The 18,423-nt window shown below is 35.6% G+C and overlaps 2 protein-coding genes across 3 annotated transcripts; one reads left to right on the top strand and one right to left on the bottom strand.

Annotated features, from left to right (window-relative positions):
• Nucleotides 1-2,627: 2,627 nt before the first annotated feature.
• Nucleotides 2,628-9,523, top strand: kdm8 (lysine (K)-specific demethylase 8). The gene is made up of 8 exons (XM_048193354.1): nucleotides 2,628-2,688; nucleotides 3,858-4,367; nucleotides 5,217-5,389; nucleotides 5,585-5,717; nucleotides 5,819-5,866; nucleotides 7,093-7,242; nucleotides 7,335-7,427; nucleotides 9,330-9,523. The coding sequence occupies exons 1-8, from the start codon at nucleotides 2,686-2,688 to the stop codon at nucleotides 9,492-9,494; spliced, it is 1,275 nt and encodes a 424-aa protein (XP_048049311.1). The 5' UTR covers nucleotides 2,628-2,685; the 3' UTR covers nucleotides 9,495-9,523.
• Nucleotides 9,524-10,250: 727 nt separating this feature from the next.
• nsmce1 (NSE1 homolog, SMC5-SMC6 complex component) lies at nucleotides 10,251-17,456 on the bottom strand. 2 transcript variants are annotated; one of them, XM_048193364.1, is made up of 8 exons: nucleotides 17,318-17,456; nucleotides 16,630-16,768; nucleotides 16,329-16,450; nucleotides 16,113-16,190; nucleotides 12,280-12,426; nucleotides 12,054-12,170; nucleotides 10,587-10,713; nucleotides 10,251-10,464 (listed from the first exon to the last, which is right to left on the bottom strand). In XM_048193364.1, the coding sequence occupies exons 2-8, from the start codon at nucleotides 16,745-16,747 to the stop codon at nucleotides 10,367-10,369; spliced, it is 807 nt and encodes a 268-aa protein (XP_048049321.1). In that variant the 5' UTR covers nucleotides 16,748-16,768; nucleotides 17,318-17,456; the 3' UTR covers nucleotides 10,251-10,366. The 2 variants fall into 2 exon arrangements, with proteins under 2 accessions (XP_048049321.1, XP_048049330.1); XM_048193373.1 differs by lacking the exon at nucleotides 17,318-17,456 and adding an exon at nucleotides 17,107-17,311.
• Nucleotides 17,457-18,423: the final 967 nt, after the last annotated feature.

Genomic DNA, 18,423 nt, shown 5'->3' with positions numbered 1-18,423 from the left:
AGTCAAGTAAAACACGGCCATAGGTTTCCTCCAAATTTGGGGCAAAAATGGGAGCAGGTTATTCAATATGGATCCCGAATAGACACAAAGATACTATTTATCTAAATTAACAATTAAGTCGACTAATAATTAAATCATTCAGAACTTAAAGGTGCCAGTGATGTGAGGCATTCTAGAACTAGTGATGGGCGCTTTCGAAACACACTGTTTCAGGAAGCTTCGACACTTTTAATCTTTTGTTTGAATCAGTCCCTGCATCCCAATGTGCATACCACCCTATCCAGCCTAAATGGTATTGAAATTTCCTAATGTCACATACTATTTAGGATGGATAGTATGCACATTGAGATGCAGGCAGTGAGCGTGTATCAAACTGCCAAAGTTACGTGATTTCAGTAAACTAGACTTTGTTAAGTTTTTATATATGTCCTGACGGCGGGGGAATCCTGGATTTGTAATGATCAAAAAAAAAGCATGTGCAGAGTAGCAATACATTTTATTTACTTTAGGTACAGCAATTTCACTAAAGTCACATAAAGCTGAAGTGCAACTTCCCATTTTCAGTCTTTTTTATTGTTGTGTAACAATCACATTTTGGGCTACCAATGGAAAATGTAAAAAAATAACAAGCAACACAGGTGTTACAAAAAATAAAAAATAAAAATAAAAAAATGACATGTTCCCATTCCATGTATTACTTGTCCTAAAGAATCCATAGTAGGCCTACAAACAAAGTAACTAAAACAATAAACCAGTGGGTTTTTTGAAATGCCGATGACTTGCGATAAATAAACTAATAATTAAGTGTGCATATTAGCTGCCTGTTTGTTTTTAAATTAATTTCAGCTGTGGTTCCCAAACATTTTACAGTCGCGTACCCCCTGAGGTATTTAACATTCTTCTGCGTACCCCCTCTCTTCCACTTAGACTGCTGCAGTCACACCTTTTCCACTGAGGGACAATATTTTCCCCCTTAAACTGACTATGCATTAAAGTGCTTTTTATTTACCTTTATATATACCTTTATAAAATAATTAATGTTTTAAATTAAAAATGTCAAAAAGAGAAATAAGCAATGATTTAAAATGAGTGATACTTTTAAATATTAAACTAAAACCACCAGTAGGTGGCGGTAAGTCACTGTCATAATGAGTGAGTCATCGAGAAAAAAGTAAAACTCAATAATAAAATAAGAACAAATAAAAAAATGCAAACAACAGCACAAAAAAAAATGCTATAAAACATAGAGCTATGAAACTAAGTTTTTCAGGTTAAGTAGGTTTTTATTCAGGTAAGAAATACTACAGAAATTAAAGTAATCAAATGTAAAATAACACATCCAGAGTTATTTTCCATTGGTTACCTTAATTTCTGTATTCTTTATTGTAAATATTAAATACAGGTATATTCTTACCATTAAAGTTATAAAACATATTCAGTCAAGAGCAGAAAGTGATTTTCTTTGTCTTTTGTTCTTTAAATAACATGACAGACAACAGCAGGAATATTGGACTGCTGTCCCTTTAAGAGTTTATGAATGGACCCAATAATGTTACACAACATGCATTCTCTTTCTTAGCTATTTAACGATCCAAAACTGAACTGACTGTGTTTATCTGAATAATCGCCAAGAAGGGCATTTTGACATAATTTTGTATGTATTTGACCTTTTAAGCACAGTAAGTCACTAATTTTGGTACTTGTGACTCTGTTTGACTTCTTTCTCTGTTTGAGACTGAGCGTGGCTTGTTCGCTCCACTAACACTGAACAATGGGTTATCTCGGCAAAGGAGAAGTGCTCACTAACACAGATTTAGATAGATTTGAATCTGGATCAGGATCTAGGATCAGCTCTACTAGCTAAAGTTTCTGATTTTGTTTTAAATATAGTTTCACCAATCCTTGTTGTTGATTTTACTCAAACGTAGATTCACGAGTTCACACTTACAAATAAGTCAGATAAGTAAATGGTATGCGTGCTGTCCGGGAAGAGGGCTCCGAGCTTGGTATTTGGCCCAAACCCAGAGTACTCCCCCGTATTCTGGTTAGGAAGATAACCAGGCGAGTGTGAGGAGACGGGAGATGGAGGCATATTTGTGAACAATATTTGAGAGAAATAGGCCTTTTTTGTACATAGGAAAAGTCCTAGATCTTTGAGTTCAGCTCATGAAAAATGGGGGCAATGACTCCGTACAAAAACTTGTATCACTCATTTTAAGACATTTTAAACTACAGCATTAATTACAAGATTTTCAGCCACCATCACTCATACTAACATACTGTAGCAATCCACAAAATAATTAAAGCTCTCTAAACAAGCATGGATAACCACCTAGATCAGTAATCCTCTCTATTTCTTCCAAGCCACACCAGCAGGATAAAGTCAACAAGCAAGTCGCCACAATAAAAAACACGCACGGAAATACACATCTGCCTAGTACAATATGCAAAGCATTTAGCCACTGCCATTCTAATAATACAAAACTGTGAAGGTGTACAAGTTCCTTTAAAGGTAGGGTAGATTTTCAAAAACGCTGTTGGACATTGTTGATATCCATTCACTGATGTCCAATTGATGTAAAAAAAAAAAAAAAAAAAAAAAAAAAAAAAAGACATCGCAGAATCCTCCATTTTGTCCGACAAAGCAGTCAGGAAGATTAACCTCGGTGGACTTAAACTTGAAAAATGGTGGGTACTGACTTCTTTCTGTGCTTGAAACAACATTCATTCTCATGTTCATTCATGTTTATTTGATGCTATAAATTAACTAGTAGGAAGAGATGAACGGTTCACAATCCTGTTGATCTTAGGAGCTACAGCAATCTGTCACGACACATTAAAGAGCCACAAAACGTTTTTTATTCTTAAAAAAATTACATAATTTGAAAGCTGGGACTTTGTTTAATTTCATAAGTAACCTCTGTCTTGTCTGTCGACGCGTTTGTCAGTTTCCTCTTTGCTCTGTGATGTATTTTTCACTCTGTGTGGCATGACAGCACCATGGCTTGTCGGACTAATAGCATAATAGTAACTAAGGGGGGCGAGTCTTTGCGACGGGTCAATTGATGTCGAAAAAAAGACATTAAATTGGCGTCAATTTTTCATGTCAATTTGACGTCCACTAATGTCCAAATGTTTTGAATTGAAATATTCACAGCTTATACAACCATGTTGAATTTTAGCCTATAAAAATGCAAGCCCTAAAAATGCAATGCATTAAAATCCAATTAGTGCAATTCAACAAACTTTTTATTTCAAAAACATTTGGCATTAATAAACTTCCATAAGGACTGATCTCTGATCAGCTTTATACATTTGTATACGTTTTATACGTGAGACATTCGTATAATTAAAAGGAATAATAGTAGTTATTAGTATTTTGCTGGCCTATTTAGCTTTCTACCAAGATGAGCTATTTATAGAAAGAAAGAAAGAAAAAAAAAAAAACAAGTAGCTTGACATGATTTAGACAAATAGGACAAATCCTGGATCAACATCTTTTGTTAGTTCTGGAATATGTTTTTAATAAACAATTACAGACAAAACTCTTACATCAACGCAATGCGTTCCGGAGCGGAACGTTGATTGTCGTCTGTGTTTCTAGCCGGACATTATAACCAGGCGCAACTCCTTACACGAAAGCGCTACTACCTTTCGTTTTAATGCTTCTCTTTTGACATAAATTACCCATTTATGATGCAATTGGCGCTAGTTGTGTATATTGTCTTTTAAGCGCTGTTAATTATTTGTTGTGACAAATATGAATAAATACTATTTATCATCTCCATACCATGAGCAGTATCCTAGTTGTTCCTCTCCCAAGCATGTAACCTATTTCTGTGGTCGCTTTTCACCAGATCATCCATCAGAAAACAATTACAGGTGATCTACAAAAGTTTCTTCTGCTCATGGCTCCAATCTGGCCTGATGTTCGAGCTGTTTTGCCCTCGACAGTGTCTGAATTCCCACTTGACTTTAGTGAAAAGATTGAATCCAGCGTGTTGAATGTTCTTGAGCTGGCCAGAGATCAGCTGTACCGTTCATCAGATTGCCCAGCTTCAGCCGAAAGAGCTCAAATCATTATAGATTACTCCTGGGAGAAGCTTAACACTGGGACATGGAGAGATGTGGACAAGGAGTGGAGGAGAGTTTACTCTTACGGCTGCTTATTCAAAGTCTTGAGTTTGTGTCATGGTGATCCATCTCAATGCAACATCATCCAGGAGGCCATTAAGACTTGTGACATGAGTTTGTTAATGGGAGCAGCTATCATGGACAACATTCTGCAAAGACTTGTTGGTATCTTAAGAAGTAAAATGAAAATGAAGAGTCCAAACAATAAGAAGAGTGAAGAACCCTGTTCAAAGGTGAAGTCATCTCTCCTGAAGGGAAAAGAAGAGTGATAGTTTATGAATGATATGTACACTGTTATTTTAGTATTTATTAATATTTTGAATTTGCTTCTATTTTTATATTTTTGGTTTGTTTTAGTAATTGTATGTGCTTTTGTGTAGTTTTTTTACATGTTTGTTTAGCTTTGAATTTTCTTTTTCAGTTTTAGTAATAATTAGTGTCCAAGGCAACACTTATAATTTTCATTTAAATTTAAATAAGTTTTAAATCTAAAATATATATATATATATATATATATATATATATATATATATATATATATATATATATATATATATATATAATTTGTTTTATTCTAGCTTTATTTCAGTTAACAAGAACAATTTTTAATAGTTTTAGAGTTAACAATAGCAACTGTTCTTGGATCAATTTTTTAATTGTAGTAATTAAGTAATGTTTTGCCATGGATGTTATTATTTTTGAGCAAAAACATTTATTAATAGCTTTGTAAATTTCAGCTATTGTTCAAAAAATGATTTGTAAAGAAAACTCAACATATGATAAAATTATGCATGTAAAATATATTTTAAAATTATGCATTTACAAATATATTATTGTTTAAAATTATAAAACAGAAATAGTGGTGCACCTGCACAAGCAGAAGGCGGCGGGTATTTTTTCCCTCTGATTGGATAGGGTTTGGTCTTATTCCAGAACTAACAAAATATGTTGATCCAGATGTTTGTCGTCTTTGGCTAAATCCTGTCATGCTCCTTTGAAACCTTGTTCTAATGTTGTTCCTTGTATGAATGTTACATTATTCAGCTATACACTATTCACTTATAAAGCTTCTCTACAAACAGAAAATGAAACGGGACTGTGTGTGCGAGCCTGTAATAAACCCTGCTCAAGAAGTGCCAAGGATTCAGTGTCCGTCCCTGGAGCGCTTCAGATCAGATTTCCTGGATCTTCAACGGCCTGTGATTATAGAGGGAATAACTGACCACTGGCCGGCCTTCACAGAGCATCCATGGAGGTACTGATAAAATATGAAGACTTCAGATGCAAAAGCCTCTAAGTGCCGTCTGAAATTTTCTTCTAAAATGTGCATTTCTACCAAGCTCATATGTTTAGGTTCAGTAATTTCACTTTAATGGCAATTAATAGGTCATTTTCATTGCATTTCTAGATTGTATCCTTTAAAACATCTGTACTGTTCACTTTCTCTAAGCATAGACTACTTAAGAGCTGTCGCCGGCTGCCGGACGGTACCTGTTGAAGTGGGATCCAAGTACACTGATGAAGAGTGGTCACAAAAGCTCATTACAGTGAATGACTTCATAGACCGCTACATTATAGGCACTGTAAGGCAAATTTCATCATAAGATACTATGTTTTTTTACTTTTGCCTAGAGAAGCTGTAAAGTTTTGTCTGTAATTATTATTTTTGCTTATTTTCTCACAGGCGAAGGAGGGAGTGGGATATCTGGCTCAGCATCAGTTGTTTGATCAGGTCAGTTGCAGTGATGGGAAGTTCGGATCATTTTACTGACTCTTTGAATCTCTTTTTTTTTTTGAGTCATTTCAGCATAATATAATTAAAATGTTACATGTTAATAGCCAAATTCCCCAACACATCTACTTTCATGACGTTGATCATATTTTGAATAAGAAAAAAACTGGCCAAATTATGACAAATGGAAATGATTAATTCATTGCTTCAGGCTATGCTGTTTGTTAACCTCACATCCTGATCTGTTGTTTGTTCTTTTGTCACGTCATATCTGCAAAAGCTGAAGCAATGCAGTCTGTACTGGAAACAGAATTGATTAGATCACCTCTCGAGTCCTTCGTTCTTTTGACACGGGACCGCTTCCAGCTCAGTATCTTTCAACAAACAACAGGACATTAGTATTACAACTGTATGTTGTTGTTATATGTAGGAATATTTGCTTTATCAAAGTGATTTTTCCCTGCAATAAGGGTAAAGTTTAAAGTAAACAAACTCTTTATTACCACATTCAGTGTTATGGAATATAAGCATCATGACAGAAATTCACAAATTGTAAGAAATAATAAGCTACAATTTGAGACCATAAATGCATCGCATAACTGTAAGAGGTTAAAAAAAACTTACTACCCATGTTTGTAAGGAAGTTTGGGAATTATTAATTAATTTATGTATCAAATACAGCTGCCACGTCACATGACAAAAGAACGAACAACTCAGACCCGAAGACTCGAGAGGTGAACTAATCATTTCTCTTTCCAGTACAGACTGCATTATAGTCTTTGTGGCTGTCACGGGATGATCGAACAACTCGTACTCAAAGACTCGAGAGGTGAACTAATCAATTGTTTCCTGTACAGAACCTATAGGATGTTGCACACCTGCGTTCAACTCGAAATTAACAAACCTCTCGATGAGACAACTGGATGTTTCCGAGTCATATTAAAGATTTGTTCAAATTGAGCGAATCGTTCATGAACGACACATTTGCAATTCTTTTTGGTGCCGCCAGATGAGCAGAATCTAGATACTTCACCTTTAACTTTCTCATATTAAAGTGCCACTATTATGCTATTTTATAGGTTCCTTTTGTTTTTGAGATCTCCTATAATAAACTTACATCCATCCAAGGATGCTATGGCAGTCTTCTGGGACTTGGACATTTCCTAATGGATGTAGCATCATTCAAAAGCAGTAGCTATAACTTTGGCTGTTACTCATTCTGATAGGTTCCAGAGCTAAAAGAAGATATTCGTATCCCAGACTATTGTTGTCTTGGAGAAGGAGATGAGGATGACATTACAATTAATGCCTGGTTTGGGCCTGGAGGGACTGTGTCTCCTCTCCATCAGGATCCTCAACAGAATTTTTTGGCACAGGTAAACACAAGACAAATGGTTCATTTGGCATTTGAAATGGAAGGCTTTTGATTCCTGTTTCATTGCTTTCTGCTTTTGTTTTTGAATGTCAGGTGGTTGGAAGGAAATACATCCGACTCTACAGCCCAGATGAAACAAAAAATCTCTATCCGCATCAGTCGCAGTTACTGCACAACACTAGTCAGGTAGAAGACTTACTTTATGACAGATGAAGTTTCTTGTACACAGTGTTGGGGGTAACACAGGTTACATAGTCAGATTACTTTTTTCAAGTAACTAGTAAAGTAATGCATTACGTTTAAATTTACAACAAAATATCTGAGTTACTTTTTTAAATAAGTATGTAGTTAGTTTTACAATTTATTGACTGACAGCTCTGTCTCCATGTTGAGAGAAATCGTGAGTAAGTGCAGACGTGTTGTGTGGCTGTATAAACATGAAAGTTGTTGTGACTAAATGTGAGCATACATTTACTCATTTACTACTTCTCCTGTGTCTAGTACTTCTGTAGTCCAGAATTGCAGCACACCTGAAAGGCTTCTTTGTTTGAGCTGTGCCCTTTACTGTACAGGCATGAATTTGCATTTCCTTCAGCCTGAAGCTTAGTCATTTCCCTTTTGGTGTGGAACGGCCTTTACATCTGCCAAAAATTGCTGTTAAAAAAAACAAACAGCCAGCCCAGTCCAAATGAGAAAAGACAAAAGTAATGCAACACATGACTTTCCATGAAAAAGTAACTAATTAGTTACCTTTTAGGGAGTAAAGGATTATTGTAATGCATTACTTTTAAAAGTAACTTTCCCCAACACTGCTTGTATATAGCTGAAGTTTATGTATATTAATCATGACAACTCTCTTAATAGTTTTAGCATGTTATTGAACATGGCAATGTTAATGTATTTGGTCTTTGCTGTTGTTTATTACTGCTGCAGAGCAAGTATGGACTTTATGCTGCTAACAGACACACAGACATGCTGCTGTTGCATACAATTACACAAATATGAATCCCGTAGTAACAGATCTAGGCAGGTGGAGCTGGGGGAGGTGGAGGGTTTCAGAGGAACTCTGATAGAGACAAAGCGACACGCGTCATTATCTTAAAAACTAAGCCCACCAGGGAGAAACCGTCTAACCCTCTCCATTGACTTTGTATTGCGTGAAGCTGCCCTCCTTTCATTTCTGACTTGTAACAAAAAAACAGAATAATCTCTAAAACCTGATATGTGACAGGGTGTATAGCAAACAAGCTTAAAAAAAAAAAAACAGAACTAAGTTGTCGACCCAAAAAAAAGAGCATTTAAGGACACAAAAGTGGATACAGGCAATTGAGACAGAGCGCAACAAAATTTTTAAATGTTGAGCAAGCAAATTGGCTACAGGATCAGCAGAAGCCAATCAGTTTGTTTCATGCGGTAACGTGATTGCTTGCAGATTGCATGTAAAGGACCAATCAGCCTAGCCTGGTAATACCAGACTCTGCTACTTCACTTTGCTTCGTAGACAGAGTCTGGAATGGCATAATAGAGAAGTGTTTTCTCTCTCGCTAGGGGACGCTTGTCTGAAGTTTAAAATCATTGGTTACCCGTAAGCCAATCAGATACATTTAGTTATGACGTATGTTATCCGCCTGTACAGCCGCATCGAAGCACAGACATCATGCATCGAACTCAAATCTATGATTGAACTTCCACTGTAAACCTGTTGTAAACACATGATGATGTGAGCGAAATACCGGAGTGAACATGGCTGTAAACGACTTTTGCAGATTATGCGAAGTTAATGCATCCCGAAGTTTGCATCCCGTGTCTCGTTTCCCATTTCCGCGGTCGTTTCGGTTTTCGATTTCTCTAACCTACAATGTAAAACTCTGCGCTTAGCATCTACGTCACGGCTCTCAGCCCGCCCTCTGTTCGTTGATTGGCCCGGCTGTTTCCAGACCGGTGGCAAACACAAAGCTCTGACGCTGTATCAGACTGAGTACAGAAGCGAAATGAAATTGAGCGGAAGTAGGAAGTCTGACGTAGTCAGGCTACAATCAGCCTGTGTATAAGAAAACATAAAGCATGAGTTTTCTTTACCACCACCAGGTGGAGGTGGAGAATCCAGACCTGGTGAAGTTTCCAGACTTCTCTAGAGCCTCATATCAGGAGTGTGTTCTCAGGCCCGGAGATGTGCTTTTCATCCCACTACAGCACTGGCACTATGTGCGCTCTCTTGAGCTCAGCTTTTCTGTCAGTTTTTGGTGGTCCTGATTTGTACTGAATAAATAAGCATGCACAGAGTTTCTTGTATTGTCTTAATTTGTACAAATGCTAAATATGTAATCACTATTAGGGTGTATCTGAAGTATGATCATTTCAATTTTATCACTTACTTTTAAATCTTAAATCTTAAAAAGTACTACTTTTTTAACCATTTGGCCATTTTTTTTTTTTTTTATCCAAAACGACAATGCATTTCATCAGGGTCCCTGCAGGTCCTTAAAATGTCAACTCAATTTTGTTAAATTTTTCAAGACATATTGTTACATTTGCATCTCAAGAGATATTCATTTTTTGCAATGCATGCACCATTTACTGCCACGACTTTATGAATTTAAGACCTGCATGTCTGATACAAGACCTTTTTAAAGCCTTAATTTGTGTAAAATAAAATTAATATAATTTTATTATATTTTTAATTTTGAAATGTTGAAACATTGTTCTGTTCAGCAGCTACAGGAACAGTATCTATGGGAACTAAACTGAATGGTTACCCACATTTGGAACATTTCTAATAACTTGAGGAAGTAATCTTTTTTTAAAGATTAAGTATTAAGCAATTTTATATTTTCACAACTTTCCATTTAAAGGGGGAATCTGAAAGAACAACGTGCTTCTCAAAATACATTATCTAAGCAACTATACAAAATGTGCTAAAATTCAACAGCTACAGCAAAAGTTTCCATACAAGAGCAGAGAAACGTTCTTTTATTTGCACAAAAAAAAAAAGTGAAATTGAGAACAATCTTATTCAATAACAATACTTTAATAATAGAAAACACATGTAAAAACAATATTAGAATCTTAAGAGAAAGCACTTGAAATTATCCCCATAACAGCTGCAGGACCAGCAGGCTTTGAGATTACGACCTTCTGGACCGGCGCGACGGTGCGGGAGCAGTGTTCTCTTTAGATGACGAAGGCAGATTTTGTGAACTCTGTGACTGGAAACGCTGCATTTCTGCAAATTAGAAAGAAAACAAAAACACATGAAAACGTTGATATCTAAAACCTTCTGAAGTAAACTCTGCAGTTGTTCATGTTAAATATAAGAAAGATGAAGCAATGTTAATAACAGCTCACCTGGAATCTCGTGAGGCCAGAAATCATTGCATGATGGGCAATGAGGGTCACTGCGTGCTCTAAAATATTTAGCAACACACGGGAGGTGCATCTTGATTCCACATGTTGGGTTTTCACACATTTGGCTCTGGATGTAAAAGAAAACATTTTGTTTGCAGTTTCTCATGCCTGAAAATGCCATAAAAGTCAATCCTATGGAAAATTTCAATATATGTAACTTGAAGTGCCCCTATTATGCCTTTTTAAAGTTCCTAATATCATTTTGGGAGTCTCCTACAACAGGTTTACATGCATGCAAGGTCAAAAAACACTTTAGTTTTCTCATAATATACATCTAATTTCACCTCAATGAATTTTAACTCATAAACGATTCGTTAGAAGCAGTTCAAAGAATCAGTCTCTCTAAACCCCTCCTTTCTGTGAGCCTACACTGCTCTGATTGGTCAGATGGCCCAATCCTTTGTGCAGGGATGCAAACACATCAGGGGTGAAAAAGGTGAGAAAGATACAATATTTATATTATAGTTATATTTAATATTCATATTGACTTATGAGTTGAGTATGTGCGCTAAAGCTGCGCAGATTACATTAACTTCGCCAGCATACTGAGTGAGCATAATTTGTGAAACAACCTGCCAAATTGCATAGTGTATTGATTTGACATCGGTTGGCTTTTACCTGCATTTTACAGGTCTTCATTTCAAACCCTGTCATTATGAAATTGCACAGAACATCTTGTGTGTGTAAAAGCAAACTGTTTATACTATATTGTAATAACATAATTAGAGTTCAACTAAATTGTATTCGTTGACAACATGGCAATGTTATTAGCGTTATAAAAAAAAATGTATTTGGAATAATAAAAAGTAAGTTCAATTAAGTGGAAATAACGAAATAGTGTAAATCACAACAAGTCAGCCATGTCAGGCTTATTAAAAGTCCCAAGCTTTACATATCGATACTTATCCCAGGAGCATTGCACTTGGTGCGAAGCCAGGATGTCAGAGTTTTTGGTTTTTTTTTTGACAACTGAGGGCATGATTCTCATGATTTCATTCACCATGACCCTGTCCAAAGACTGTCCTCTCCTAGTGTGATGTCACAACGAAACGGCTTGGGATTCGTTTTACAAACGACTCATTTAATTGACACAGAGTCAACTCTTACTTTTGAGAGACAATATCTTTATATACGGTGCACTTTCAGATTTAAAACTTTGTAGGATGTTTTCATTCACTTAGAACTGTTACACACTACATGAAATGTAATTTTCAAAAATCCATGATAAGGGCACTTTAAGTGACAGAAAATTCAACTAATTATGAGGAAATAATAATCACTTTAGCTTTTCCTTTTAAAATTACTTGCTTGCAGTTCACATCAAGTGATGAAGATAAAGCTTGGATTAAGCTTGGATTTTTTCAATAAATAAAAGTTCATGACCTTTACACATGTGTATGTCCTTACCTGCAGGGCAATGTTGTGGCACACATGACACACTTTGATGAGATCCTGGTAGATTGTGCGCATATACTGTTCCATCTCCAGAACACAGCGGACACTAAGAGTGTATTCACCATCTTTCTACAGTAGCATAACAAAAGAATTTTAGCTTAAAGTAATTAATTGCTTTTGAGGGTAGTGAGTAAATTATTAATAATACTTAAAAACCAATAAATCTTAAAATGTATACCTCATTTAACCATTTGTCCTGGACAAATTTGTTTAAGACTTGCTCGGTTTCTTTTTTCTTCAGTTTCTTTGTCCGGAGGCTGTCGGCACAATTTAAAATATCAGTGGAGGAAGCAGAACCGCTCTCAGAGTCCACAATCAGATCCATCTGAACAAAGAAACAAAATGGCAGGAGATATTTAGACAAAAACGTTTTATAGTTATAGGATCGGTTATATGATTTTTTCATAATACAGCTATGTCATAATTATTCAACCCTAAACCCTAAATCACTTACTAGTATGGTAGTGTACAAGCCTTCATTCACATGCATCATTCACAATTCTGATTTATTTCCCAGATGCCCCAGATGAGTATAACAGCTCATCGTCCCTCCACTGACTAACTTCACATCCATCTTCAATATTCACAGACTGACCAAAGAACTACGGTATATAAGAGTGACTCTCATCACCATGGAATTATGACCAATGAGTGACCTAAAAGTCGCATGAATTACAATATGACTGTTCAGACTGAGGTTTAATTGCAAAACATCAGACCTGCATCTGATTTAGGACCACATATGGAAGTGTCCCAAATCAGAATCGAAAAGATCAGATTCAATGTGGTTTGTGCTGTTCACAAAGTTATGAAAAAAATAAATTTAAGTCGCATAATGAGCAAAAAAAATTGATTTGGGCCACTTTTGCCTGCTTCCTGAATGTAGCCTTAATTTGCTTTAGATGTGACGCAAAAATACAATGAAAAAAAAAAAAATTGGCTAGCTAAATTCAAGTAGCAAATATGGCCAAGACAAAAGAGCTCTCACAAAAGTTGTTTTATTACATAAAAAAGGACATGGCTACAAGAACATTTCTAAAACATTAAAAGCTCCTAGAGACACTGTTGACAGTATCATTTGAAAGTTTAAAATGGGTGGTACCATAGCAAACCTTCCAGGGCATGGAAGAAAAAGCAGTTTCATCAATAAGATGAAATCAGGAATAAGGAATAAGATGTTTGATCAGAGAGCTGGAAAAAAAACTTACTGCTAAAGACTTGCTAGATGACCTGATAAAAGGAGTGAAAAAATTTCAGGGCAAAATATAAGAACACAGCACATGCATCGACTTAACGCCGGGACACCTCGAAGAACATCACTCTTGACCAAGAGCACAAAACAGGCTAATTTGAATATGTTAAAAGGAATTTGGATAATTCTGGAAAAATGATGAGACCAAATGGGAACTTTCTGGGCCCATGGATCAGCAGTAAGTCTAACACACAAAAAAAGGCATGACTTATGACCAGAACACCATCCACAGGGTCAAACATGGAGGTGGGTCAATTCTGTTATTGTAGTGCTTTGCTGCTGCTGCAGGAAGTGAAAATCTCAACCATGTGACCAGCGTCATGGATTCGTTGAAGTATCAGGCCATTTTGGCAAAGATGCCTTCAGTGCATAAACTGAAGCTTCACTGATTCATTGGTCTCTCCAGCATGACATTGATCCCAAATATACTTGCAAGTCTACCAAATCTTGGTTCAGGGATCGGTCCGGGTATGTTCTTGAGTGGCCTGCTCAGTCTCTAGATTTAAACCTTTTTAAATCTTTGGTGAAATTTGATGAAAGCAGCGGAAGCACAGAAACCAAAGACTATTAGTAAGTAGGAAGCTTTTGCACACAAGGAATGGCTTAAGATTCTAGTAGAGAGTGTTAGAAGCTTGTAAGCGCTTGCAGACAACGTTTATTAAACGTTTATATAAAGAGTAGAGAAGAGCCAATTTGATTTTTTTCCCCCATTTGAACTCAGTAACTCAACTTCATGTTCTCAGAATCACTCAAATGTATATGTATGTGTGTGTGTGTATATATATATATATATATATATATATATATATATATATATATATATATATATATATATATATATACACACAGTGCACAGCATAAATAAGTACACCCGCTCTGAACAAATACAAAAGATGTATTTTCTTTATGATCACTAATACAATTCATGGAAAGATGGCACAACTAAAATCTATTAAACATATACATAATATACATCGCATTCATTATTCCAAAACTAGATTAAATAAAATATTTCCCTCTGTATCTTCTCAGTGTGATCGATGCAATAGGGCTGAGGGGACACTGGCACATTTAGGTTGGTTTTGTCCTATTCTGTATGTTTTCTGGTCTAACAGTTTTCTAGTGCTTACGAAATTAATATTCAACCTGACCACAGTCTGGCTTTTTTTTGTCTATTCTGATGTATTGGACGCTCTTCCTCATTCTCTTCAACAGGCTCTAGTGGTAGGCATGATTGCAGCCAAAAAAGTGATACTACTTAACTGGAAATCTCCACAAGCCCCTTGTTTTCAGAGGTGGTTGAATGAGATGCTATACATTATCCAAATGGAAGTTAGTTTGGTGAGCTCTCCTCGCAGAAAAGATTTGAAGCCACATGGGGACCCATATTGAGACTCTTGGAAATTTAACTTCTATATTTTGTAAACCTCCCCTTCTACTTCTACTTCATATATATATATATGAAGTAGTGTTCTATATATTTATATTTATATATATATATTTCTGAACTATTGGATTTATAAAACAATTGTGAATGTTGTCATTCATGTTTGTTTTTAATAATTATGTTGTATATATGTATATATTTGTTAACTGAGGCAGTCCAGTGATTTGTTTCCTCTTTTTCTTTTTCTTCTGTGTGTGTGGAGTAATATGTGTATTTTGTTTTCCTATGTTGGTTACTGTTTTTTGCATTTGTGTTTGTTAATATAACTTCCAAACTTTAAATAAAATAAATATTTAAAAAAAAATATTCATGACAGCATTGATAAAGCACAACTCCCTCACACCTTCAGCACTCATACATCCCTATATAAGAGCTTTACTACCACTGAACTTTACTGTGGGAACCAGGCACTTCTCATTGTACTCCTCCTCTAGTAACACCATAACAATCTGGATGCTTTTAGATCCAAAATGATTGATTTTGTCTCATGAGACCAGAGTATTGATTCCCAGAATCTATATTTTGTAAATATGGCTTTGGAAATGGCTAACTGACTTTATTGTGCTTTGGCTACAGTAGTTTGTTCCACTGAGAACAACAACCATGCATGTCATTTCTGCAGGCTGCATCTTACTCTGTGAGATAAACAGTCACTCTTTTCATAGCTTTTACTGGCTCTGAGACACTCGCTTAGTATTTCTCCTGCTCTTTGTCTAGCAAAAAAATCCCTCATCACTAAACGAAAGCTTAAAATGAAGGCCTGATTATTTCAGGGGCCTTGTCACAAGTCCATTGTTTTTGAATTTCTGTGTTACCTTTGCTATATTTTCACACTTAAAACAATGATTTGGTAATCCTCTGTAATACCATTGTCCTCTTTTGTGCTAAGAAATAAGTCTCCTGACAGTTCTCTCCCAAGTGCTTCCACTGTTGTCAGCATTAAGGCTGAGAATGATTCATAACACTTTTCATTGTCAGGAAATTACTTGAATTCTCTTCAAATGTTTTGGTTCAACATATTTACCTGTTGATCAAACATTGTCTTAAACTTACACCAAAAATTTTTTTTTTATTTTATTTAGTAACTTTTAGGAGGGTGTACTCATTTTTGCTACACAACATTTTATCACCTTGATAAGAAAATCTTATTTTCCTGAATAATTTTGACATGCTTCTTTGGTAATTGATTAAGCAGACTTGCTGAAACATTATATCTCTAAAGAACCTTAACATGTCTTCTAAGAAACTGAGTAATTGCTGACTTTCTGAAGTTTCATTTATGCTATATTGTTTTTGCTGTGAATAAACCTACCGTTTTCCTGAATAATTCCAGTTCATTATCTGCATAATCAGACGCCATTCTTGTTATGTCTGTCTCTGTCATGTTTACCTGAATAACAGATGAAAAGTATTTGTCATGTCTGTTGTGGCTTTGATATACATTAATAATACATAAAAATGCATAATTAAAATATAATATCAGACACATAAATTAAGAATATGTGCATATCGATTAGATTCAACCAACCAAGGCATAATACTCGAGTCCATTCTCTTCAGACATGCCTTTCCTGATGTACATGAACAATGGCTGAAGGTGAGCATTGATGACATTAATGAAATCATCTAATCGGTCTGCCACATAGTGTGCTAAAAATGCAAGAAAGATGCATAATTCAAAGAGGACACCGATACACAACTGACATTCAATTTCCAGGTGTGACACAAAAAACATCAACAAAAGACTAACTTTGCCTTTAGTGCAAATCAAATATTACATAATGAACAAATGATCCAGCAGAACTGCAGGCAGCGGGTTTTCTTCATACCTCCATGGGTCTCACAGCAGTGTTTGTGTAGCGCTTCAGCCTGAGATGCACTGATGATGCCATTGCTCATCATGGTCTGCAAGAAGCGCCTGTGACTGTCTGCCATTGGTCGTGACATCCTGCTTAAAGTCCTCTTGAGCTGGAAAAATACATTTTTTGATAAACAAAACTTCTCAAACCTGCAAATACTGACCAGGCAAACATGATTACTGGTAATATGATCGACTGTTGGAGAACCCAACAAGACATTTTATATCAAATTGAACTAAACAATAGTTAAAATATGATGATGTTTCCAGGGGAATAGGACACAGGCAGTCATTTAAGATGGTTCAGATAGTACTTCATCTTTAGGTCTCATTATTTTGTTACAATAGCTTGTAGCTTGAACGTTTGTTGACGTTTATAGATGTCAGTCTATTTACAACAGTCTTTCGACACTTCTTTATGGTTAGGGATTGTGTTGATATAACTTACATGCAAACTTGCGGTTGTATTAGCACGAATGTAACGTTACAAAAAAAGCCACGAAGTTGCACGACATCCTCATGCTACATCAAATCAATCGTGCGTTTGTCCACGCATTCAAACACCGACATCGTAATCTGACCGAGACAGACTTATTAATAACCATAAAACAGTTAATAAACAGTTATTGTTGTAGAGTACTCATCTGCACCTCACATACCTGTTCTCAAAGTTGTGCCGCCGAGCTGTCAATTTTGTGCAACATTCGCGCGTTCCCACTGGAAACAATACTTCCGATCACGTGGCTTGGGTTCCCACGCAGTGTACACTGCATCCTACATACTTAACAGGGAAAATTCGTTAAATTCGGATGACCTGCAAATCATCAAACACGACAGACAACACTTACTTACGAATACTTTTAATATAATATATTACCACCCATCAAGTATATATTAAATTAATATAAATCATAATACTTTAGTGACAACTGCACTGTCAGAAAACAAAAGTAAGGTGCTTGACACTGGGGGCAGTACGCTAAGGTACAAAAGTACCTACCTCTAAATGGTGCATATTAGTACCTTAAAGGTACATATTAGTACTTTAAAAGTACATAATAGCACCTTTGGGTACCTTAGGGTACTTCCCCAGTGACAAGCACCATACCTTTGTTTTCTGACAGTATGACAACTGTAGATTTTAATAGGCCTATAAAAAACAATGTGACTTATGTTAATTTACAGTATGTTTTGCATCTTGTTCCTTTCTGAAATATGAAAGCAACTTTATAGTTTTGTGTAAAGAACCTTTCATAGCCTAATATTTGACAAAAAATGCATGACAATAAGGACATGTTGGTTGTTTGTTTAAATTAAACTATAACAGTATAAGGTGCATTCAAAGTGTAAAAATATATAGGCCTATGTATATATCTGTGTGCTATAGGAATTGTTTTTGCATTATTTTTATTTATTTATTTATTTATTTTTAACCCTGAAAATCATCTTTGAAATATGTCAATACACATTTAAAACAATATCCACAAAGAAGAGGGACATTAACTGGAATAGTGGAAAAGTGCACTGAGACCGTTAATACATGGCAAATGATGAAAAAACTATTTTCAGATGAAATCGTAGAAGAAAGGCAACTAAAATAGGATCATGTGCATCAAATCTGACTGTTTTAATGGAATGGACTTGACTAGTTTTGAACAAAGGAGCCACATTATATCTATGGGATTTAACCATTTTATAGGGCCTTTAAAATGAAGATTACAAAAGAAAAGTTATATTGATATTGAAATATCTTTAATACTAGAAT

This window comes from Megalobrama amblycephala, linkage group LG1, assembly GCF_018812025.1.
Source record: "Megalobrama amblycephala isolate DHTTF-2021 linkage group LG1, ASM1881202v1, whole genome shotgun sequence".
Lineage (NCBI taxonomy): Eukaryota > Metazoa > Chordata > Actinopteri > Cypriniformes > Xenocyprididae > Megalobrama > Megalobrama amblycephala.
This window is presented reverse-complemented; position numbering and strand designations above follow the sequence as displayed.